The 27,081-nt window shown below is 43.2% G+C and overlaps 1 protein-coding gene across 3 annotated transcripts in view; it reads right to left on the reverse strand.

Annotated features, from left to right (window-relative positions):
- Positions 1 to 27,081, reverse strand: part of TCF12 (transcription factor 12) — a 328,708-nt gene that overhangs the window by 171,010 nt on the left and 130,617 nt on the right. For all 3 annotated transcript variants that reach the window (XM_024204916.2, XM_024204915.2, XM_024204914.2), the window contains one exon: positions 19,534 to 19,636. In XM_024204916.2, the coding sequence (XP_024060684.2) occupies positions 19,534 to 19,636 (103 nt within the window). The remainder of the gene's footprint in view (positions 1 to 19,533; positions 19,637 to 27,081) is intronic.

A 27,081-nucleotide genomic window follows, 5' to 3' on the forward strand; every position in this document is an offset into this window, starting at 1 on the left:
TCTTTGCACTTTCCTTCATGCAACCCTTACAAACTGTAGCCTCTCTCTGAACAGGTCTGTTTAGCCACTATCTTCTACTCCTCCAAATCTCCAAGACCCACTTCGGCCACACCAGCAAGAAATCAGTCAATGTACGATGGCTAAGAGGCTGCAGGGCCACTAGGAAGAGTCAACTTTTATGTAATTACAGTACCAAGAAATAGCATTATTATATATGTATAGACTACATATATTTGTTTCTCTCTCCTCAGTCCTTCAACCATTGTTTATCTTCTTAGATTGTAAGTTTTTTTGGAACAGGGACTGTGTTCACCTTTGTGTTTGTACGTTACCTAACCTAATAGGGCCTTGATCCTGACTAGTGTGTCTGGGTACTACAGAAAATAAATAAACAAACAGATGAAAATGTTAAACTCTCTGAAATTAAAAACTGTGCATACAATTGCTGGCTTCCAGGCGTTCAGCTGCCTTCAAAAATAATTTTGTTCCATGCTCTTTTCCTGTCCGTTATGGGGATTTTTAAAATTAATTTTCCTAAAGGACACACAATAAAAAAATCCAAAACTGTAAACAACTTACTGTTTGTGTGTGTTACCAAATACGGAACATTTCATAGGATATCCAATACAATTATACAACTCTATAACTTGTCAAAGCTGCAAGACCACACAATTCAAAATCAGACAATACCACACAGTTGTAACATGTTAGGGTGGGGATAACAAAATATATGAATAGTCAAAAAAGGGAAAAAGCAACAAGATCAGGTGGAACATTATTTGAGCTCTCTCTGCCTTCTTTACCCAAAACATATCAAGTAAAGGGATCCAAATTTATTTGAATTCATATAATTGCTGTCTATGTCGATAAGCTATTCTGTCTTTCGCTGCTAAGTCAGACAGTTCCAAATACCACTGCACTATTCCTACTACTTAAAACCTACTTCTTCCTTCCCCTTTTTGAATACAACGTAACAATGAAGATAGCTAACGTTGAAAGGAACTCCGTTGTTCAGAACTGTGGTTCTGAGGAGTAGCCATCTATCCTGTAATCCACAGAGTAAAAACTAGTTGGGATAGTATATTTATTAAGTATGATCTGCAAAGGTAAGATTAAAGTTAGGGTGATCCTGAGCTGCAAAATTCCCCCTGGTATCCCCACAAGCATTAATCCACAGCATTAAGCAAAGTGGAAGTATTTTTATATAGCATGATTGCTGTATATGCCACTGTGCAACAATTCACTCTGAGAAGCTTATAATTCTGAAGGGTCAATCCTACAGTCTTCATTCATGCAAACAGCCCCACTACAGGGGCTCTAAAAGACATAAGAGGAGATGACAGTGGACCACTGGAAGAGATCTTTGGATTTTTTTTTTATTTTTTTATTTTAAATTGACAGCATTTATTTCAGACTTCCACAATTGGCCGGCATGTGTTTTATTCCCTTACCTGAGGAATTTGTATGCCCAGTTTTAGAAAATGTATGTCCAATTTCAGCCTGCAGCAAATGTTTATGGCTCACTTAAACTGAGTCTATAAATGAAGTGCTGAAAACCCTAATCATATTAATACATATTGTTACTATACTATTCCATAAGGCATAAGCAGCATTCCCTTGGCAAAACAAAACTAAAAAATTACAAGTTTTTAGTTTCAGTACTTATATTATCATACATTAACCAATGGCAAAAGGTGGCAGTAGTAAAATATCTAATTGCTTTTCTGGAAGCCAGTGCACAGCAAGCGAGGGTGTAAATTTACAGTGCAATAGCCTCTCTGCACTAACTCCCTGTGTGAACATTCTTACTAAGCGCTCAGGCAGTTTAGCTTAGAATACTTTGAAGTGTAGTAGGATAAAGCACACAATGGAACTCTTAGTGTGCACTGTCCACACAGGGAGTTAGTGCAGAGTACCTAGTGCACTATAAATTCACACCCTAACTTACATGTAAACTTAGTGTACAGCACCACAAGCCCGTAGGCTAAAACACTTAAAATATTAGACAGTTGGAATTTGACAGGCTGCAATAACAGGCACAGAAAATGAAAAAAAAAATTGAATGAAAAAGACTGAAAAGTAAATGAATTTTATGTACCTGTGATGAGAGCCAAAACATCTTTATTGAAAAAACAAAGGCAAGATATAAAAAAGGATTATGAAATTATCTTTGAATCACCAGTAAGCTTTACATATTTTTCTGTTTGGAAGAATAATAGTTATTATTATGTAGATCTCTAAGCAACTGCCTCATGGGGTAGTTACATCACCAGTATCAATCAAAAAAAATTATCCTTTCCTCCCTTCTTGCTAGAAAGGAGCATGGCGCCTTCAGACAGACTGAAATTTAAAATACTACAGCTTCACCCAGCTGATCCCATGCACTGGAACACATCTACAAGTGCCCAGGGATGGCAGGAGTCACAGGAGAGAAATATACCCTTTCGGCATTTCATGCACTGATGAGCCTCATAACAGATAAAAATACCCTACAGCCAGTTAAACTGACATGTTGTAACAAAGAGGAAATGCAAGATTTAAAAATTTCGTCCAAGTACTATTTATTCCCCCTTTTAGGGTTGTTGGAGTTTTATGTTACTACTGACACACAATTTACCTGGAGCAGATCAGACTACATTAACCTTAATTACAACCAAAACTAAAATGGATCTTTTTAATCCAAACCAGATTTATCAGAATTATTATCCTCCTCATGTTATTTTTTACATAAAGCTGTACACACTTAAATTCCTAGATTGGCAATTCAAAATATTTAGTATAAGAGGCTCCAACATTATTAACAAAGCTTCCTATACAAATTATTTTCTCTGATTAATATACAATAAAATCAATGACACATTCCATCATCATTACCTCACTGAGGGTATGTCTACACTACAAGGGTAGCTCGATTTCACTTAAATCGAATATGTGGAATCGATATTACAAAGTCGAACATGTGTGTCCACACTAAGGACAGTAATTCGACTTTGTGAGTCCACACTAACGGGGCAAGCGTCGACATTGGAAGCGGTGCACTGTGGGCAGCTATCCCACAGTTCCCGCAGTCCCCGCTGCCCATTGGAATTCTGGGTCGAGCCGCCAATGCCTTCTGGGTAACAAAATGTGTAGAGGGTGCTTTAGGGTAACTGTCGTCATCCGTCCGTCACTACCGACCTCCCTCCCTCCCTGAAAGCGCCGGCGGGAAATCAGTTCGCGCACTTTTCTGGTCAGTGAGAGCGCGGACGCCACAGCACTGCGAGCATGGATAACGCTGCGACCATCGCTGCAGTTGTGGCCGTTCTCAAAGCCTCGCAGCTTATCATACACCTTTCCCTGAGGCGAGGAGGCTACGGCACCGCCGTGAGGGCCTGAAGTCGGAGAGTAGCACAGAGCTGTCAGAAACCACGAGACCCAGCGCCCAGGACATCACGGTGGCAATGGGTCATGTGGATATTGTGGAACGGCGATTCTGGGCCCGGGAAACAAGCACGGACTGGTGGGACCGCATAGTGCTGCAGGTCTGGGATGAATCCCAGTGGCTGCGAAACTTTCGCATGCGGAAGGGCACTTTCCTGGAACTTTGTGAGTTGCTGTCCCCTGCCCTGAAGCGCAATGACACCCGGATGCGAGCAGCCCTGACTGTCCAGAAGCGAGTGGCCATAGCCCTCTGGAAGCTTGCAACGCCGGACAGCTACCGGTCAGTCGCGAACCACTTTGGTGTGGGCAAATCTACCATGGGGGTTGTTGTGATGCAAGTAGCCAAAGCAATCGTTAAGGTACTGCTCTCAAAGGTGGTCACCCTGGGAAACGCGCAGGTCATCATAGATGGCTTCGCCGCGATGGGATTCCCAAACTGCGGTGGGGCTATAGATGGGACTCACTTCCCTATCCTGGGACCGGACCACCAGGCCAGCCAGTACATGAACAGAAAGGGCTACTTTTCAATGGTGCTGCAAGCACTGGTGGACCATAGGGGACGTTTTACCAACATCAACGTCGGATGGCCGGGCAAGGTTCATGACGCTCGCGTGTTCAGGAACTCTGGTCTGTTTAGACGGCTGCAGGAAGGTATTTACTTCCCGGAATGGGAAAAAGGGAGTGAATTCCTGAGACAGATAAATTTTGTTGTGAACAAAGAACATAGACCTACCGTCTGAGCAAGTGCAGAATGGTGGTGGAGTGTGCTTTTGGCCGTCTCAAGGGGAGATGGAGAAGCTTTCTGACTCGCTGTGATCTCAGCGAAACCAATATCCCCATTGTTATAGCAGCTTGCTGTGTGCTCCACAATCTCTGTGAGAGCAAGGGGGAGACCTTTATGGCGGGGTGGGAGGTTGAGGCAAATAGCCTGGCTGCTGATTACGCCCAGCCAGACAGCCGGGCGATTAGAAGATCCCAGCGGGACGCGCTGTGCATCCGGGAGGCTTTGAAAGCTAGGTTCCTGACTGAGCAGGGTAACCAGTGACTGTTAAGTTTGTGGCCACAGAAGCTGAACCTGCCCCCGTTTCTTTACCCAGTTTATGTTGACTATCCGCTCCAGCTACATACCCCCTTCACCCCCTTCCCAAAAAATAAAATCTGTTCTGTTTTGTTAATGAACACCGTTGTCTTTATTACTGTTTTCGCGGGAATGTTTTAAACCGGGGACGCAGACTGTGGCGGGGGGCGGGTTTAGTGTTCTGATGCAAATGATGCTTCTAAACTCCAGGAATGACAGGCTCCGCAGTGGTGGACTGGTTGTTTCAACGGAGCCTGCCAGCACTCCTGGGCGGGACTGCGTGTATGTGTCGGCTAGGTGACTTTCTGGCAGTGGGAGGAGGTTTACAGATCCCCTGCTGCGTGGCTCTGTGATCCAGGATAAGGACCGCTGCATAAGATCAGTAACTGCCCTCCCCCGCCACAAAGTCACAGAGCACCCCCCCCCCCCACAGAACATGAAAACCACCTCCCAGACTGACCAGGGCAACTAGTGACTGCACTGTGTATGTGTCCTGATGCTGGACCTGCCCCCGCCTCTGTACCCTGCTAAAGGTGACTGTCCTGTCCAATTACCAAGCCCCTTCCCCCCCTTCAGACAGACTCTCCTCCAAAAGAAAATCATGGAAACAGTAATTAACAGAAACGAATATTTTATTATGAACCACACATGAAACGGGGGGCGGGGGGGAAACTTGTGTGAGGTAGGTAGGAAAGGACTTTGCAAATTTTGAGCAGTCTGCAGGGGTTGACTGAAAGTTTTAACGGCCCTTGCCGCCCCTCCTTCTTTGGACTTTGGGTGAGGGGGGTGTGGGACTTGGTGGCGGGGGAGGGCGGTTAGAGATAGACTGCAGCGGGGCTCTGTCCTCCTGCCTCCGGTCTTGCAGAACATCCACAAGGCGCCGGAGCGTGTCCGTTTGCTCCCTCATTAGTCCAAGCAGCGTTTGAGTCGCCTGCTGGTCCTCTTGACGCCACCTCTCCTCCCGTTCCATGATTGCTCGGTGCATTTGGGACAAGTTCTCCCTCCACTGTGTCTGCTGGGCTGCCTGGGCTCGGGAGCAGCCCATTAGTTCTGAGAACATGTCCTCACGCGTCTTCTTCCTCCGCCTAATCTGCGCTAGCCTCTGGGAGTGTGATGCCAGGCTGGGTTGGGAGACAGTCGCAGATGTGTCTGTGGGAATGGTAAAAAGGGAGTGAATTCCTGAGACAGATAAATTTTGTTGTGAACAAAGAACATAGTCTTTCTCTGTGAACAAGACCATGCACTGCACCTCTCACATGCGCACTCAGGACAAGGTCGAAATTTCGGCCCTCGCATTCAGTGCCTGGGGTCTTGCACTGCCGATCTGAGAAGCGGGGCAGGACACCTGAACTTCTGTAGCAGGCAAACATGGTAAGCCGTAGACTTGTGGCTGCTTAAAACTTTAATAGTAGCACTGGCCTCCTTTCACATTGAAAGCAATGCCAGTCTCTGCTGGCAGCAATCAGGCTAGCATGAACTCTGCCCCTGTCCCACCCCCTCGCGGCTGTCCCAGGGAAAGATCCCTGTATGCTGCCCCTCTCCCTCCACCACGTGGCTGTAAAGCAGTCCCAATACTAACATTCCCCTCCCTAATTCAAAGCAGGGCATCATGAGCGACATCACCCTCATGAGGATCTCGGACAGCGAGAAGGAATGCATGCTTAGGGAAAGCATGCAAAAACCAGGGCCGTATGCTGCCATGCTCTGCCGTGCGATGATCCCAGAATACTTGATTGTGTCGTGGCGGGGAAACGTCTCGTACCATGGGGGACCAAATAAGATCGCTCTCCCCAGGAACCTGATGACCAGGCTTGAACATTACCTCCAGGAGACCTACGTAGAGATCTCCCATGAGGATTTCGTCTCGATCCCCGGCCATATAGACCGTATTTTGGTGTAGCTGCACTGGCAGGAAGTAAAGAGTGGAGCGTCTTTGGCTGGAGAATCATGAAAAACCAGACATTGTTTGATTTTTTTTAAATAGTTGGGACTAAATAGTTAAGCGCCTAAGGCAAAGAAATCATGAAAAACCCACTGTTAATATTATAAATATTCCAGTTCTGTTGTACATAAAAGTTTAGATGTTTAAAGCACTTACTGCTTGATCCTTCCCCTGATTCTGTGTCCGGGGTAACGGATGGGGACGGTTGGTAGGGGATCTCGGTAAGGGTGATGAAGAGCTCTTGGCTGTCGGGGAAATCAGCGGTGCAAGCGCTGTCGACTGCCTCGTCCTCCTCATCTCCTTCCTCATCTTCCCCATCCGCTAACATGTCCGACAAGGAACCGGCCGCGGACAATATCCCATCCTCAGAGTCCACGGTCAGTGGTGGGGTAGTGGTGGCGGCCGCACCTAGGATGGAATGCAGTGCCTCGTAGAAACGGGATGTGTGGGGCTTGGATCCGGAGCGTCCGTTTGCCTCTTTGGTTTTTTGGTAGCCTTGTCTCAGCTCCTTGATTTTCACGCGGCACTGCGTTGCATCCCGGCTGTATCCTCTCTCTGCCATGGCTTTTGAGATCTTCTCGTAGATCTTAGCATTCCTTCTTTTGGAGCGCAGCTCTGAAAGCACAGACTCATCGCCCCACACAGCGATGAGATCCAAGACTTCACGATCAGTCCATGCTGGGGCCCTCTTTCTAGTCTGAGATTGCACGGCCATCTCTGCTGGAGAGCTCTGCATCGTTGCCAGTGCTGCTGAGCTCGCCACGATGTCCAAACAGGAAATGAGATTCAAACTGCCCAGACAGGAAAGGGAATTCAAATTTTCCCGGGGCTTTTCCTGTGTGGCTGGTCAGAGCATCCGAGCTCGGACTGCTGTCCAGAGCGTCAACAGAGTGGTGCACTGTGGGATAGCTCCCGGAGCTATTAGCGTCGATTTCCATCCACACCTAGCCTAATTCGATATGGCCATTTCGAATTTAGCGCTACTCCTCTCGTTGGGGAGGAGTACAGAAGTCGAATTTAAGAGAGCTCTATGTTGAACTAAATAGCTTCGTGGTGTGGACGGGTGCAGGGTTAATTCGATGTAACGGCGCTAAATTCGACATAAAAGCCTAGTGTAGACCAGGCCTCAGACTGCCAGGGTTCAGAATTCCACAATGGACTGGAACAACTCTAATCTTGCTAGGAGAGATGTTTTTAAAAGGCTGTTGAAGTACTGAGGCATCATGAATGACTGATGAGGAGATCCCATAAGCTCTTTTTGTCCTTGTGCAACATTTCATCATATAGTTTGCTTGGGGATTTATTTTGAAGTGGAGACTTATGATTCACTTCCATGCTCCCATTAAAACATTTTAGTTGGCACAAATATTGACTTCCATGGGACATGTGAGGAAGTGGTTGCAGGATCAGTTTCTCATGCCATTCTCTAAAACTGGGCTACAATGCAAGGGAAACAAAGAGACTGCTCAGCTTTGTTTCACAGTCCTCAGATCTACAGCATTTGAACAAAAAAACTTCAAGGTGTACTCCCAACATTAATATATAGATTGTACGTAACAAATAAATCTTAATATAATTGTACTATGCCAAGCAGAGTCATTAAGATTAATTATTTTAAAACATTCCAAGTCCCTTCAGAACATCTGAATATTCAGTGGGGAACAAAAACAAACAAACAAACAAACCCTATTCAGCACCTAGAGACAAGATGGGTGAGGTAATATCTTTTACTGGACTAATTTCTGATGGTGAGAGAGACAAGTTTTCAAGCTTGGATAGAGCTCTTCTTCAGGTCCCCAAGAGAGGTTGGTCCAATAAAAGATACCGCCTCACCCACCTTGCCTCTCTAATATCCTGGGACCAACACAGCTACAACAAATGCATATTCAGCACCTACTCAGTCCCCCACCTCTTTAAAATGTAAATGCAGTGCCCTTAAACTGCTGAGGGCAGCAAGGTAGCTTAGTGTAAAGACTGCTATGAGCAGCTGTACCATAGACAAAGATCAGTATGACAAACACCTGTGATCTGCAAGTTCTGCCTAACAGATTCCACACCTGATCAACTGATGACAATCACTGATACAGTACTTCCATTGCCACAGCTGCTAACTAGGAGGAGGCAAAAAATCTCAAAAGGGGGAGTAGGAGGATGGGCACCTGCTACAAATGACAATACCAGAGGATTGAGTAGAGAATATAAATTCTCTACTACATTTGTAGAAAGCCTCCAGGTACTACTGTATTCAAAAAGAGACCAGAAAATATATTTGATTGAAATATTACTGTAACTAGAAGGGAAAACTAAGCTTAATGCATGCTTTTGTGTACAAAAACCCAAGGGTAAAAATGCCCTGCACTTAGCACTGTCACTAAATGACTGTGTAATTTAATTTCCCTGAAACCCATTAGCTTTCATGAAAGGAAAATGAAAAACAGATGAGAGCAATTCTTTGGTGTGAGCAGAATTCATTTAATATAATACCTGGGAAGAAATCTAACTGTATCAACAGATATGGTATATCAGATCAGCTCTCAAATCCTTCAGACTGCAGATAGACTGCTCTGATTTAGCAATAAATAGGATGGTCAAATCTGAGGCCTCCTCAATTATGAATCATTACAATCTTCTTCTTAAAAACAATTTTTTAAAGATCTAGAACCTTGGAATTTTTTTGTTTATTTAAGATATTCCCAAACATTTTAAAAATTGGAAATTTAAAAAAAAAATAAGCCACTATTGTTTAAACAAAAAGTCTTTAGATTAGGTTGCAGAAACAAGTAAAATATAAAATTACCTGGAAACTAACAAACACCTTCATTTCATTTAAGCCTGAAACAGCTTAGAATTGAATTCCTTTTCTATTGTGAACATCAAGATACCTCAAAAATGAAATTAGGAACTGACAATTTTTTGTTACTCTGTCGAATCGTTAAACAAGCAATATAACACAATGGTGCATATAAAGTCACTATACCATAGGAAAACAAACATTTTTCAAGAAAAACAAGTTTTAGCCAAAATAATGTTTCAATCTCAAACATATATAACTTTGAACACAAAGACTAGTACTTTTTTTAAACACTGAATCATGACTAAAAATAGCTCAGTATGGATTAAAATTACAAAAATGTTGGCAATGTTTATTTTAGATTTGGAGAAGGATGAATCAGTACCCAAGTGTCAGTGAGAGATTATAAATTTGACAAACCAATTTCTTAGTTTCATAAAAATCTGGAGCACTGTAAAGCCTAAAATGCATACCTAGAATCAAGATGCAGAGGTCAGCAATAATGGAAATGAATAGGTTTCTACTTAAAAACCATTCCATAGTTAGGGCAGTTTACTTTTCACATAGGAACAGCCATTGCAGATCAGACCAGTAAATTGTCTCTGACAGTGATTAATGCCAGCTGCGTAAAAATAAGGTGCAAGAAACCCTGTAGTTAGGGAATAACCTGTCAACAGAGGAAGTTTCCCCCTAACCTGATAGACTAGTAGTTGGCTTGTGCCATAAAGCATGAGGGCATACTCTTTTTTTATTATTATTATAATCATCTACTGTAAATGTGGATGTTATTTTGAAGTCTGCCAACCTCTTGGCCTTCGTAATATCAGGAGGAAATAAGTTCCATAAGTTAATTATACATTGCGTTAAATTACCTACTACAATTTGAAATTTGCTGCCCTTCAATTTTACTGAATATTTCCTTTTTCTTTTAAGTTAAGAAAGGGTGGAATAGGATAGGGAGTACAATCCATTTACATAAATGGCATTATAAATATTTTCAGAGTTTTTTTTCCCATCCCAATATTTTCTGTCCAATGCCCCCTTTTATTTCTTTGGTCACTGCACATTGATTAGAAGTTTTCAAGGAGTTGCCTGCAAGGATACCCAGGTCTTTTTTCTGAGTTGATATAGCTAACCTATAACCCAGTAACATCAGTGTAGACTTCAAATTAATCTTTCTAATATACATTACGTTACTGAATATCACGTATCATGCTGTCCATTTAATATGGCTTTATTAGGTTAATCAAAACTAGAGATGACAGTGAGGAACTTCAGAAGAATCTAAATAATTTTGGGACATCTCCAAATTTTGACACCTCATTATTCACCCCTTTTTCGAATCCCTATAGCACAGTCTTAGCATGAAATCTTGGGGCACCACACTTAACATTCTGCCATCTTGAGAACTGCCCATTTATTACTCCTCTCGTTCTCTCTCCACCCACTTTCTAATCCATGGTTGAACTCCATTTCTCTCCACAGAATCATTTAAATTTCTCTAATAGCTTCTAGTGAGGGACTTTGCTAACGGCTTTTTTAAAGTCCTAAGTTATATTCATCTTTACCCACTATTTTGTCAACCTTCTCCAGATTGGAGAGGTGCTATTTTCCTGAGAAGAAGCCCTGCTGGTTTGTTCCCAACATTAATGCTCATCTAGATGTCTTATTTTAAAATAGAGATATAAATATCTGTTAAAAAAGTTAACCATTTATACGATTAAAATTATGTCATTTAATTGGTTAACCAATTAAAGGGAGATGGGCTCCGGCCGGCCGGCCCGCCCAGGGCGGGGGGTTAACCGGTGAGACTAATGCTTACCGGTTAACCGTTTCGTATTTTACATTCCTATTTTAAAAGTACATTTTAAACAATTTTCTTGACACTAAAGCACTTAAGGGTTCAGTCCTACAAACTGTTACTGTGAGTAGTCCTTTCTCACATGAACAATTTAATTGACTTCCCAAAGATTACTCAGGTACGCAACAGTTTGCAGTATCAGGCCCAAATCCTGCAGCTCTTAGTACTTATGCAGGCAAAGTTTTCACTGGCTTCAGTGTGCTTTTCATGAAGTAGCACTGTGTAAGAACTCTAGATTTGACCTGCCTATGGTCATTCAAATCTTAATCGCTGCTCTTAATTAAAATAAGTTTTCCCCACTACTAATGTAGCTACCATGACTTTTACTAAAAAGAATTTTACTAAAGTAAGCTTACATCACCTGCTCAAAAATAATGTTTTTGCTGGAGTGCTACCAAAGAAGAAAAGGTTAGAGCAGTGGTTCCCAAACTTTAACAACCTGTGAACCCCTTTCACCAAAATGTCAAGTCTCGCGAACCCCCTCCTAAAAAGGAATATTTCCAGGGATTTTCTCCTTTACCTGAGTATAAATTATAAAAGCAGTGATCTTGGAAATATAAAATTTGTTTTTATGACATGCTTATTACACACTATTTATTATTAATTATTATTTATCATTACAGTATTTTTATTACATTATGAAAATGGCAGCACTCTTCCAAGATCTCACTTTCGTAGCTTGTATCACTTTGAATAAGCTTGTTATAAGACAAGGCTCCCATGTTTCATCAAGAAGTATCAGATGTGAAACAGCATGAAGGTATCTAAGAAGCCAACTCAAAGAGTTCCTCTTATACTAGGGTTACCATATTTCAGCAAGCAATAAGAGGACGGGAGGAGCCCCGCCCTAGCCCTGCCCCCGTCCTGGCCTAGCCCCGCCCCTGCCCCTCCCACTTCCCGCCCCCCTCAGAACCCCCAACCCTCCCCCCCGCTCCTTGTCCCCTGACTGCCCCCTCCTGGGACCCCTGCCCCTAACTGCCCCCCAGGACTCCACCCCCTACCTAAGCCTCCCTGCCTCTTGTTCCCCCCCTCCTGCCCCCTCCTACCCCCCCCCCCTCCGCCCCCAGGCCCCTCCCCCCTACCTGTACCCTGACTGCCCAAAACCTTATCCACACCCTCCCCCAGAAAGCCCCCCCGAACTCCCGACCCCACCGTCTCTTGACTGACCCCTCCAAAACCTCCCTGCCCCTTCTCCGACCCCCCGGCCCCCTTGTTGTTGGCCTTCGCCTAATGTCTCTGAACTTGCTCAGGAACGGCCTGAGCCGTTCGGCCCGGCCCGCTGGGCAGCAGGGGAGGAGGAGCGGGGGAGGAGCTCCAGACTGCCAGAGGCGATCTGCGAATGCAGGGAGGGAGGGAGTGATCTCTGCTGCAGGGGAAGCGGAGGAGGGGCTCTCTCTGGCTGTCGGAGCCTCGTGTAAGTGGCACCATCCGGCCGGCTGCCCTGTTAGCCGCGCGCGCTCTGCATGGGGCAGGAGAAGTCTGGACATTTACAAATTCCCCCCGGACGCTATTTTTAGCTCAAAAATCCGGACATGTCCGGGGGAATCCGGACGAATGGTAACCCTATCTTATACAAGCATTCAGGTCTTGAGCAGTTCAAGCAAACAATACACATTACAACAAAGCTTAAACTTGTTCTTCATAATAATTTTAAAAACAATACTAGCTGCCTATTTAATTTTAAAAACGGCAAAAAATATCCACCTCCCTTTCCATTTCTTATAAGGAGTCTTGAAGTTTAAATCTCCTCAGTGTGATAGATGTGCTTGCTTTGATCTGCTTAGCTCTTGGAAGTCCAGGGGCTCCGGGCTGCTGGTCCCGTGCTGCCTGGGGTCCCTAAGGACAGCTCTGTCCGCCATTAGGGAATTTTTCCCCGAGAACCCCCTGTAACGTTTCGCGAACCCCCAGGGGTTCACGAACCCCAGTTTGGGAACCACTGGGTTAGAGATATTTTAACTACTTGCCATATTTGGTTCCAAATCACCCCGAAGCTCCTTTTTGAAACACATATTATTCTTCCTAGGCTGCTGAAATCTTTGTAAGCCAAAGCACAGATTTACAATAAAAATTAGGTATACTAATTTCACAGATTTGAAAGTACACATTGGCAGCAGAAGCATAAAGCAATCAAGAATGGTGCCAACACTACCATGCACATAAACCTGTATAGAATGAGGCAATCAGAAGTCCATTAAGATAGCTAAATAACTTCTAAAAAAATTCAGAATAAATCCAAAATCTACTGTCTGCTGATCACCCATTTAAATTTGTGACATAGTGCCATCTGTAGATACGTTGACTGCACCTTCTAAAACTTCATGGTAATTGGCTTCACTAAGTCTTGGAGATTGCCGTATCTACATATTTCTATTCGGTGTGTTTAATGAACACATTCAAAGTTAGAACCAAAGCAGCTGTACAGTAAATTTCCCTCCTCATCCCAAAAAGGTGGGCAACAGTAAATACCCTAAAAACAAGTGGCATGCCATTCACCCTTTAAACCCTAGTAATTCTGCCAGTCCTAATGATTCATCCTTGAGTGATCCAACGGCACCAAGTGATTCAGCAGTGAAGGAAGCTGCACTACAACAAATCCAAATATACCATTCTCTCCTCCCCTGTAGGTGGTGCTGTTTTTAGTTCTCTTATATGTATTTCAGTCTCTCTTCAGATATTGTCGTTGTTGACATTTAATCACAAGATACCTTATATTCTTTAGTAAATCCCACACTGCCTAAATATTCTAGTATCAGATTAATATCAGAAATTTCCTGCACATGAGAATGTAGTCTGTTCTGACAGGAGCACAGTTCACTAATTCAACACATCTAGACTTATCTATTCAGACAATGCTTACCTTTGTGTTCGTACAGCACTTAACACTTTGTGGGTGCTACTGGAAACAATTAAGTTATTTTGATCTTAAGTCTCAGCATCATTTTATAACTCCTCAACTTAGCAGGCTTTTCCCTCTCTATCACCTCCATATGTAAGCGGCGGGAGGAGAGGGGGAGAAATCATTGTTTCCTTCTCCAAACCCATCTCTCAAGATTACTCATATAGAGATATGAATGTACCTAACAAGAACCAAGAGTCTAGTTTGCCAGGAGGAGAGACTGGGTCACTGATTCAGCAGGAGAGGTGCTCATATGCAAATGCCTACGGTACCCTGTCGACAGGTCCCACAAAATTAACCAGTAAGCACATAACCCCCAACAGTTCGATCCTGCTAATGCTAGTGAGGGTACAAGATGAGATCAAGAGCACAGGAAACATCTGGGGAAAGAAACTCTTTTATAAGCTTTGCATAGTACCACTCCCACGTGTAGAAACTGGTGTATAAGTTCCCAGAGACATTGCTCTCAATTGACTAAATTCCTATGGACAGCTAGGTATCTGAGAACTCTGCTAGTCTGTAACACATGGAATTCCATACTTCACCCCAACCAACAAATTGTCCAGATGGGATAAGTCTGTATTTCTTCTACTTTGACTTTCATCATCATCAAAACTTTAGGGAAATGCCCAGAGGGCAAGAATGCAATGTTTGAGTGCATGGTACCCAACGTGAAAGGATAACCCATCCCTCTCTACTGCAAACCACTGATACTACCTGGGTGATCTGCTGTTCAGCCTCCCGCATCTCCATTAAATACATGTGGCCAAATTCTGTGATGATGCTTACAATGTGCAACCCCATGTAATTGACTGGAGTTAGGAACCGTGCAAATGAACACAGGATAGAGGACATAGATTCCTTCATCCTTTTTCCTCGGTAGGAGAGGCAGAAAAGGCAGACATAGAAGTGGGTGGATCTTCATGCATACTGTTAAAATTCGCATGTTGGTGCAAGCAGAGGTCAGTTTCACAAGGCTCTCTCTCACACAACTGCGAAAAGAACTAACTTTCTTGTGAATATTTTTCTAGAATGTAAAGTAATTAAAACATTAAATACTGAATACGCAAAGATTAGCTCTAAATAGTGCTACATTATGGCCCGTATATTTTAGTCTGATTTTGTAGAGTACAAATCTATATGATACTAATGGCATACAGAGGTACCAAGAGGATTCACTAGTTTCACATGAAATACAAGGAATGGCCTCTTTTTCACATTGACAAATCAACAGGATAATTCTGGAATTCATTAGTGAGGAACACTAACTGATACAACATAATAGCTTTATTTCCTCTGCAAAACACTTCAAAATATCTAAATGAATATGGAAATGTATCTTTCTGTGGCAAATTGTTCATTATTGAATCATTATAAACTCTTGTTAGATAAAATTTCTCTCTTTTGCAATGTACAAGATCATTAAAGTGTTTGAGAGCTCCATCATGAAAGACAGTGGTAGTTTATAATCCTCTATCTCTCCAGGCAAATATTCTTATGGCTGAACGTAATAGACAAAACAACAACATCCCCTTGACATACAATTCTTTCTTTTTAATGGTGCTTTTAAGTGTTGACAGCAATGGTGAAATATGATTTTGCTCCTTCTACTAGGTTTTAACTATTTCAGTCATATTACTATGTTGTAATAGACACCCATTTTGAAGCATAGACCTCAGAGTACAATCCCCTTTAATCTAGTCAAATCTTTCAAACAAGCATGTCAAGCTCACATTCTCGGTGCAACTCTTTCTTTCCTCTCCAAATCATGAAATGTCTAAACTGAAACCTTTTAGAATAACTTTGTCCTATGCTATAAATGCACATTTTTATGTGTGCAACTGCTAACTACAGTAGCTCACAAAATGGATTGGCTTTTTTGGGTAGAATGGCTCTGCAATTTGGGAGAATCTCCTAACCAAGAACAACCTATGGTTTCCTATCTAGTCAATCTAACATCACAGTCTAAGAACTGTAACTTTAGTTGAAAGATCTCATTTTTCATTTTTATTTAATGTCAGAGACAAAGAAGCCCAACAATTCAGGTACCAGTACTGAGTAATGAAATCCTTTTCACCATATGTAAGTAACTTTTTCATTTCCTTCTAGTGTTCAACATCTCTTTAGTTCTCTTGGGAGAATTCTGTGCCACTGCGCGTGAGCATAATTAATGAGCTGTGCATATTTTTAATTTTTTATGCAGACAAAAACTTCTGCTGAAAAGTTGCTGCAGTTCCACCTTTTGCCCGCCAGATGGTGCTGTGGCAATAGATCACAGCAGCAGGTCCCAGCAGAAAATAACGTCTGCAGTTCCGCCTTTTGCCCACCAGAGGGCATTGTGAAGCTAAAACATAGCAGCCGCTCCCAACCAGCTAGGGAGAGAAAGAGCCTGCCTTCTTCACAGCGCCTTTCTGGCCAGATCAGGAGACAGGGGCTATGGGGAGACAGACAGCGTGGGGCTGCTGTGGGGTCAGACAGGGGCTCATAAGGGCTAGTGGGGGAGGACAGACTGGGACAGGGACTGAATGGGAATGGAGACGCAGGGCTACAGGGGGCAGGGAGGTGCAGGGCCACATGGGCAGAGAGGGAGGGGATGCAGAGTTACAGGGGGAAGGGGGATAGCTGAGTGGGGGCACAGAAACACATGGGGACAAGGGGAGGGAGTGCAGAGACACACAGGGACTGGGGGGTGGCTGAGTGGGGGCACAAAGACACATGGGGACGCGGGAGGGGTGCAGGGCCACATAGGGACAGGGGGTGGCTGAGTGGGGGCACAGAGATACATGTGGACAGGGGGAGACGGTGCAAGACCACATGGGGATGGGGGGAGTGGGTATCTGAGTGGGGGTGGAGGGACCCATGTGCCTGACTGAATGGAAGAGGCTAGGGATCAGCCAGGGTCTGCATGAGAGACGTTCCCTAACAATCCCAACCCGCCTTCCTCCCCGCCCCCCAAAAAGCTTGTTCCATACTTTTCCCACCCATACACAACAACTCTCCAATAATTGGTCCTTCCCAGCAATTATTTCCCTCTCCCTCAGCTCCTCCGTTATCCCTGACGCCCCCCAGCTTTTGCACCGCTTCTGGGGTGTATGGGAAATATGGTTCTGTATTGTAGTTTAAATGAATTATTATTCAGAGTTCTGTATTAATATACCTAGTAAGGAATCTATTTGTCAAAAAACCATTTTCTGAATCTTTTTTGTTGTCTGTACTGTTACAGACATACTTGCTGACAGGTATTTTGAAATAAATGACCAAAAATAATTGAAACTGATGTGATTATATAGTACTATTTTGACAAATAAAATATGCAGAATTTTGCAGAAACTGAAAATATTATGCACAGAATTTTTAATTTTGTAGTGCAGAATTCCCCCAGGATACTTTAGGCTTTGTTAGTTAAAATTCACAATGAAGAGGCATGGTACACAGAGTTGTACCTTTTTACCTTTGCAATGCAAACAAAGTTAATGTAAATTGTTTTCTGTGAATTGTGCAAAACAGACAATCCTGCTGGCATATTTTTAAACATTATTTTATGGCTCTGGGGTATACATTCATGCAGATGAGCTTTAGAATGTGTTCTATGGACAGACAGAAATTAAAGACAGTAGCTCTAATGGAGGCAAAACCAATGAGAAGCATTAGCTGTAATGCATTACAAAAATATTTTAGTCCACAGCTGTTACAAGCAAGTGATTGATATGCATACCTCTTACGATTCATTTAATTCCCCCTCCAAAGCAATCTCAATGGAGGCTTCTTCTCAAATCTGTACTGATGATATAATTCCATTATGTTTAATAGAATCATCTAGTCATCTTAAGTAAAACTGAAAAGCTAGGATGATACAGTAAGGCCAATAATTTCTGCACTTATTTAAAATTCTACATAGTTTAGGAAATGGGTAATTCAACAAAAAACATGAGGACACAAAGGCTGTCCCTCTTTTGTACTACAAATCAAAATATAGTTCTGCTATATATATATATATATATATTTTCTGCTAAAAATAAAATAATTAAGCAGAAATAAAGCAAACAAAAACAGTAAATCATGTGACTTGGAAGCCATATGTACCCTTGGATTGGTGTTTTGCTCAAGCCATAAATATATTTAAATGTTTGTCTCTTTTCAGCCTGAGGCAAAAAAATCTGATTTTGTTATATGAAACAATAAGGGAAAAATCTTTGTCCTCTAGCATGTTAATAGCAAGCCGCAAACTTTACTGATTTCACTGATCTTCAAATATAACACCACTGATCTAGTGATATGGACTATATATTTTCATACATACACATACATATACACAGTTATTTTAAAACCACACTATTATATTCTGAGATTCATAAGTAAGATTTAAAAGGATAACTGCTTTTAGCAATAGATGCATTCTGCTATCAGACTTTGTCTGCTTTTACACTTTGCAGACGATTAAAGTAGTAAACAAAGACAGAGCAAAGTAGAAAGATTTCCAAAAGAAATTGCAGACCACCAGGATTTGGATTTAGTTAATCCACTTAGATTACCATGGCTGTGTCTTAAAAGGACAATGCTGAGATCACAAAATAGGTCACATACACAAGAAACAAAATACATAAGTAAAACAATGTCAACTTTACAAATACAAAGCAAATGTACAGAACCATCTCTAAATTTAAGGCACAAACTAGACAGCATTTGCCCCAAGACATTGCTCTGCCGAAGAGTAAGTATTTGAAATTGATGTTTTTAGGCCACAAGTTCAGAGGGGGGAAAAGACAACCATCAGTACATTAAAATGTTCTAGCAATAGTGGTGTCCAGGCAAAAAAAAAAACACAACTTGTTTAACAGCTAGACTGATAACGTGTCGCTTTCTTCGCAGTTTCGACATTGTTCTCAGTTTCAAAAACAGAGGGTGGGGGAACCACAGGCATAGAAACAGTAACAGCTGGAGTTACTGTATGTATGTAAATCGCTGCATATTGAAAGGAATCTATACTGTATGTTACAATCTCAATTTTGCTAGAATATCAAATGCAAATATCACCAAAGATACTGACGTTTGAAAAGAGACTGTGCAAGCAAACAAGGAGAAGGACAACAATGAAGTGTTAACTGGAGAACAACCTACAAAAATATGCAATTCAGTGTTCTACATTCTTAGAAACTGACATCTAAATATTGCAAAAAGTGCATAAGAGTGACAATAAATACTCAATTTCTTTGCAGCAGAAAAAACAAAACAAGTCTTTAGAAGTGCTTTGTCTTCCAGACTGTAAGAAATCATAGTTTATCCATAGCTTTCTAGATCAACTATGTAAAATACTGGCACTTCAACCTCTTTCCAGAATCATGGATAATGTCCCTGTGTTAAGAAAGCTGCATTTTTAGTGGAACTTGCTCTATGAAGAAAGACTTAGATAGCAAACCACTGTTTCCATGAGAAATGCAGTAACTTCCAGATGCTTGATGTGCCAGGCCTAGACAAGGGGATGAAAAATGTCTCTTTCTGACCAAAGAGGCTTTGAGGGGCTACTCGCAAAGAATTACCAACTTACCCATCAGATTTGAGTTCATGAAAGGTGTCGGGGACAATCCTTCATGGGGCCCTAATCGACTGTCATTCAAGTGATCACCATAATGAGGGCTGTCTGCAAAACCCTAAGGAAAAAAAAGACCAGAGTATTAAACAGATTATTTGGCAGCCCTGCTAATTGAGTGTAATGACACTCTCCTAATTAAATGTATAGCATTGCAATGGTCATTCATCATAAAGTTGGCTTTCAGGTCTGAATATCTTGTGGAAAACACACTCTGCCCATATTTCATACTGTTTGACTCCTCTCCCCCTCCCATCTGAAAAGAAGCTGCATCATTTTTCAACCTAATAAGTTGTGTTTCCATGGATAAAGTTTCCAAAAATTAAATAATATAGAAGTATTACAATCTTTTTGCAGCTAGAGCACGATAGCTTCTCCTGAAATGTACAGTGTTAGGCTGAAGTTATGACTGACATGAGTTTAAAGATTACTGTTCACATCTTCAAGCACAAGATATAAGGTCTGGCATGAGGAGAAAATGTATTCCAGTGACTGAGAAGAGGAAATACAGCTCCCCCTTTGAAGGCTAAATTAAGGTTACAGATTAATAGGCATTTTAGTGCTATCAAGCACTAAATGCCACTACTCATCTACAACAGGTTTGCTTACAAGAACTGATTAAGCTGAGAAACCCAGCTCTGCCACCTGTCTTGCAAACAAGCATTCAAAATAAAAGGTTATTTGCACCCTTTCTAATATTAGTGTAGCTAACCTAATATGCTTGGAAAGATGACTCATGTGTAAACAGGAAATACTGGCTTATCTGATAGCTTGCTCCAGAACCATGAAGAGAACAAGCAATGGATGTAGCAAACCCCTTAATGTTTCAAGCTGCACATATTGTTCCATTAAGGCAATTATTCAATTTCCTTCCATGTAGGTCAGAATGCTTTAATCTTTTTCAAACAATATTGAGCCCTAACTAGGAAAATGGTGTTAGCCACACAGACTGGTCATACGTATATCTGGTTAAAGGATTACACTGAATCAAAAATATATTAAATAGGACTTTGCTCTCAAAATTGCATCTGCTTCATAATGAAAGTTTTGCACAATATTCAGTAAAATCTTGCTCAACTTAAAGTGTCTGGCTACTCATTTGTTTAAATTTCCTCATACTAAATGCTACACAAACTTAAAGCAGAGGCCCAAGTAAGGGGGGGTGGAGAGGGGAATTGCTCAGGCTCACAGCAACCAGAAACCACCCAGAATCCCCTGGGACTATAAAATCATCAATCACTGAACATTTATCATTTTCCAGACTGCAGGCTCACATTCAAGACGACATTAATGGGGCTGAAACAGGCCTCACTATCTTTGCAGGCGTGCTGTCAGTTCAACCAAAGGGCTAGTAACTGAGGGCTAAATAACTGTCAAATCACTCCAACTGCTTATGGATGCATGTCACAACTCCTTCTGCTATTCTGCTTTAAAAGTAATCTTCTGGGAGTCCCAACTCCCAAATGAAACTTTGGCTCATTTTATCTACTTCAGAATCAGTGATACACATGTGACAGACATTCAGAAAGAATCTTAGTGACATTTACAACTTGGTTATGACCATAAGGGTGTCCTGTGGTAACCATGACCTAGCCCCGTCTGTCAGATAGGCAGCATGTAGCAGCAGCTGCCCAGGAAATGGAGTGGCTTGTAGCTAAGGTCACCACATGTGGTTTATTTTTGTGTTGAAATGAAACAACATATTAAATGAAGAAACAAAAGATTTTACACATAATATATGGTCTATGCAGTAATCTCCAAGATGCTTAGTTTACTGTTTAATTCGTCAGCTTGTGATCAGACATTGAAAAAAAAAATCCTAGTAAAATTGGTATCAAGTACATAGAAATCAACAACCATTTTACAAGACAGCGCTTAAATAAATTTAAAAAAAAGAGAGAAGAACCTGATAAGTAAATTATTAATAAAGACATTCCATATACTACAGATAGAGAAAAAGCAGCAACATAGGCCAGCTCCAGAAACCTAAGAAAAAAGAAAAAAGAAAAAAAAAAGTCTTTTTAGGATTTAAGTATTCCATCTTTGGTGCAGGCAGAATACACTTCTAAAACAAGACTCATTTCACGAGTCAACATAATTTGGGTTCTCTTACACAGCATAAGAGCGACAAATCCCTATCCAATACCCAGGGCTAACTGCCCCAAAGAACAAAAGTTAGTGTTATAATCTAATACTTTTAGGGAATTTTTTTTGGGGTGGGGGGCAGGGGGAGAAAGATAATTAAACAATTATACTGGGGGTGGGAATTTACATGAATGGCAAGTCTTTTACTCTCCTCCTGTCAGTACTTCAGTAAAAGTGATTCTTCAGATTTCATTTCACATACTTATTTATTCATTAGACTTAGTTTCCCTTTGATCATGAGCCACCATCTGATTACAAGACCCTCAATCATATTGTTATAGTAGTTATTCCTAATTAGTTCTGAGTTGTTCTAAAAGGGTTCTTCCAAATATTAAATGCCATTAGACATTCAAAAGTTTATTTCAAAATGTGTTCATATGCATCCACACACCACTGATGGAGTTGGTCTACCTAAGCTAAATTAAAATTAATATTCATTGAGCCCGATTCTCCATTGTATTGCATATTGTACAGTTATTTACACCTGTGCAGAATATAACCTGCACCAAATGGCTTTGTCTCCTTCTGCTGGCTAGACCAAGCACAGAAGTTTATTGAACCTGCTACCACCTTTGAGATTAGATATTCGGACAATCTTAGTGACTGGTCCTGGTGCTTCAGCTCAAGTACTAGAGGTTTGTGGTTTAAGACCCAGGAATCCTCGGTTCAAACCCCACAGATGACTCAGACAGGGCATCATTACAAACATGAGTGCAAAGCAGCTGTAAAATGCTACCATTCTGATTTGATAACATTTCACAAATGGTATGCAAAAGAAATCAAGAAAAATGATAAAAGACGTAAAAAGGAAATTGATTTAAATTAAAACAGAGATATTTTCCCACGAAATAGTAGTCCTTTATATTTCTCTAGTTGTGTCTAGAATTCCCGGTACCTTTAAATATCTGTATATCATTGTTCGCTTACACAAATTTTGTTAAATTCTATATGCAAGAGCTTTAATCTGTCACGTGTCTCGAAACCTTAAGACACTTCCAGCAATATAGTTGTAGGTTGAGAATTCAGATTACTAAATAAGGGCATGGCTACACTTGCAGATGTAGAGCGCCGGGAGTTAAACCAGCCCTCGGAGACCACAGCAGGGAAAGTGCTGGCTTGTGTTCACACTGACAGCTGCAAGCGCACTGGTGTGGCCACATTTGTGGCACTTGCAGTGGCATTGGGAGCAGTGCATTATGGGCCGCTATCCCACAGAGCACCTTTTCCCATTCTGACACTGTGGCTTGTGGGAAGCGGGGGGGGGGGGGGGGGGGGGGGGGCTCGCGGGACATCATGGGTCTTGTCCCAATGCCCCGTGATGCATCACTTCGCATCCCAGCAATCCCTGTGCTTCCGTCCACATTTGGCGCCATCTTTCCACAGTTTTTGTACTGCGCGCTCTATCTTCCCTTTCGGTCTGCAGGAATGGATCCCAAACTTGTGAGGAATATTCTGATGGGTCTCGCCAGCACATCACAAATTGCAGTCGAGTTACTCCTTAAGCTACAAAGTGACAGTGAGGAGTCCGATGATGATGTCTACACACATAACGCATACAACACGAGATTGCTTGTGGCATTCACGGACATGCTCATGACAGTGGAACGCCGCTTTTGGGCTCAGGAAACAAGCACTGAGTGGTGGGATCACATCGTTATGCAAGTTTGGGATGACGAGCAGTGGCTGCAGAACTTTTGGATGAGGAAAGCCTCTTTCATGGGACTGTGTGCTGAGCTCGCCCCCACCCTGTGGCGCCAGGACACATGATTGAGAGATGCCCTGCTGGTGGAGAAGCGTGTGGCTATTGCAATCTGGAAGCTGGCAACTCCACACAGCTACCAATCAGTCACTAACCAGTTCAGAGGGGAAAAGTCGACCGTTGGAATCGTGTTGATGCAAGTGTGCAGGGCCATTAATCGCATCCTGCTCAGAAGAACCGTGACTCGTGGCATAACACATCTGTGCTGTGTGGGAGGAGGGACGGGGGGCAGGGTGGGGAACGGGACAATCACAGACTTGCGTATGTCCTGTTATCATATTTAGCCTTCCTGTCTGGAGTGCCATGCAATGAGTGCTGCACTTCAGGCTGCCTAAAATTCATGGTGATGGGGGTTGAGTGCAGTGGGTAAGGGTCGTAGTTTGCAGGGCTGGGTGGTGAAGCTACAGGTGTTGGAGGCAACTGGTGGCCATAAGAAACCGGATGTTGGGGAAAGTGGGTTGGCGGTGACATGGGGGCACAAGGGAAAGAGTTTTGGGACAAGGGCTGCAGGGGGCGCGGGCGCAGATCTGCTGCGTCTGCAGTGCTATGAGTGCCTGCATCACATCCGCTTGGCGCTCCACAATGCTTAGGAGCCGCTCCATGGTTTGTTGCCGATGATCAGCATTCTCCTGGCGGAGCCTCCTTTCGGTCTCCCGTCACTCCTGTACTTTTTGATTTTCAGTAAGGGACTGCTGCATGAAGTCATGCAGAAGGTCCTCCTTGCTTCTTCGCGGACGCTTCCTGATTCTTTGCAACCTTTCGGCGGTTGATAACAAGGACAGCTGGGATCTCAAGGTTGCATCTGTAAAGCCAAAATGCAACATTTAACAGAGGCAGCATTGTTCACACTAGACAGAGCAATGATTCGGCCAAACTTGAAGACAAGCACAGTGCACACAATAGCAGAAAGTGCCCATCCCAAAGCGAGCACACACAACCCACAAGAGCCTCAAAATGGTGAGTAACCACAGGGACAAGGGGGAACTGATTGTTTCAGGGCCGTACTGTCCTCTGGGGTTCTGTGCCTTGGGGAGAGCCAATAGCTGCAGGGGACCCCTATACTGAACACTGTCCCCACATTTTCCACACATTATCTTCGTCCTGGAAGATATCTCGCTGCTGAGGGTGACCTGGGAAGCAAGGGAAAGTCTTCTACTACAATGCGGCTTCCGCCCTGGCCCTTATGCCACTTGCTTGTGTGCACCAATGGTCCCCCGACCCCTCACAGCATAGTGGCGCGGATGTGTTAGCCTTACAGGGGGGCAAGGAGCACAGTAGCTCTGCCAAGGAACCCAGCGGATTGCCCAGCTTCTGCATGAGACCTTTAATGAGATCACTGAGGCCGATTACCCCGATGTGAGAGAGCACATCAATGCCCTATTCCGCATCTAGGCACGCATGCCGCCCTAACCCTTCTTTCTGCAACCCTCTTCACCCCATGAGCCCGCACTGAACAACTACCTTCCCAAAATAAAAGCCACTTACCGGGCACCTCCTCTGCTGTTTGTTCTTCCACAAGCACTGTGACTGGCTACCTTCCTCCTGGCTTGAAAACAGCTCCTGGATGCATGCATCTAAGGATGCAGGGCCGTCCTCTGGCTCTGGGCCCCCCTCCTCCTCAGCATCCTCGCTCCCACTTTCCTCCTCCTGCCTTGTTGCACTCTGGACTGCCACGGCCTCTGAAGTGTCCATGGTGCTCTTCGGAGTGGAGACGGGGTCGCCCCCAAGTATCTCGTCCAGCTCTTTGTAGAAACGGTAGGTTGTGGGTGCAGCACTGGAGCAGTGGGTTTTCCTCCCGCGCTTTGTGGTAGGCATTCCGCAGCTCCTTCACTTTAACCCTGCACTGCATCCCGGTCATGGCCCCTTTCTATCATGGCCCTTGATACCTGCCCGTAGGTATCGTAATTGCTATGGCTGGAGCGCAGCTGGGACTGGACAGTTTCCTCCCCCCAAACCCTGATGAGGTCCAGCACCTCGCCATTGCTCCATACTTGGGATCGCCTGGTGCGTGGATGCATGGTCATCTGGAAAGATGCGCTGAGCGCACTACACGCCTTGCTGAGCAAACAGGAAGGGGAATTTCAAAATTCCCAGAGAATTTAAAGGGTGGGTCTGATGGTTGATCACCTAGGGGCAGGGCAGTAGAGTTCAAAGTGATGACCAGAGTGGCTAAAACAGGCATTGTGGGACACTTCATGGAGGCTGATCAGAACTCATTAATAGACCAGGGTGTCCACACTGGCACCGTGGCGCTCCAGCTGGGACAGAGCAAGCTTTATGCTTCTCATGGAGGTGGATTACCAGGGGCGCTCCAGCCGCGGAATCTGGGCACACTATGTGCCTTGCCAGTGTGGACACCACAGGACTTAGGGCGCCTGGGGCTGATTTAATGCGCTCCAACTCGCAAGTGTAGCCAAGGCCTAAGAAGATAGAAGGTGGCACAGACTCAACAATTCACAAACTGCTGTTCTAGTAAGAATGTTACTCTCTGTGATTTCATGAATATCCCTCTACTACAATGACAACGCAAACTGGTCAGATTATCTCTAGAGTCCCTATAGCATTGCTGTGGTCCCAAATTTATCACTCTCTGGGGGCACTAACCACTGGAGATCAAGGCAGTTTTGTTTGTTGGGCTATTGTGCAGCTGGTGCCCAAGGCAGCCTGAATTTCAACAGAAACACAGTCCTTCTTTATAACTGCCAAGCCAACATGAGTAACCATTCAGAACACAATGGGCGCTTAACTGTCTTCAGCTAGCCTTGCTGGTATGTGACTTGAGAAAGACTAGGGAGTAACAAGAATAAAACATTAATCAAAGGCCTTGATCTTCCTTTGACTTGTTTTATCTATAGTCAGACAATGACTTTATCCACATATCAGTAATACACCTCTACCTCGATATAACGTGGCCCGATATAACACAAATTTGGATATAACGCGGTAAAGCAGTGCTCCGGGGGGGCGGGGCTGCGCACTCCGGTGGATCAAAGCAAGTTCAATATAACGCGGTTTCACCTATAATGCAGGAAGATTTTTTGGCTCCCGAGGACAGCGTTATATCGAGGTAGAGGTGTATTTAGATAGGCTACAAGCTTCTATCAAAGAGTCAACTTTTTAACACATTGGAACAGCTGGTGAGTCAGAGAAAAAGACATCTCTTAAAACAAGTAAGTTGTTGCATATAAATGCATGCAGGGTGAGCAGATGTCCCGATTTTATAGGGACAGTCCTGATATTCGGGGCTTTTTCTTATATGGGCATCTATTACCCCTCACCTCTGTCCCGATTTTTCATACTTGCTGTCTGGTCACCCTAAATGCATGTGCCAGTGCAAAGGAGTCACAGCTAACTAAACTGAACAAAGAGCAGCATAACAACCATAAAATAATACCTCACATCAACAACATACCAGAATTCACAAACTATAGCTACCAAAAATCACACCAATTTTACTTAAAAATTCAGCTTAATATCAGTGCTTCACTTTAACAATGAGCACAAATCCCTTTAACAGGCATCTTGGGCATTTTCCTGTGCCTTGATCCAAGCAGAAACTTTATTCCAGAACTCTCAACTATTTTGAACTGCAAACCAAATGA

This window comes from Terrapene carolina, unplaced genomic scaffold, assembly GCF_002925995.2.
Source record: "Terrapene carolina triunguis isolate 2854851 unplaced genomic scaffold, T_m_triunguis-2.0 Scaffold67, whole genome shotgun sequence".
NCBI classification, from domain to species: domain Eukaryota; kingdom Metazoa; phylum Chordata; order Testudines; family Emydidae; genus Terrapene; species Terrapene triunguis.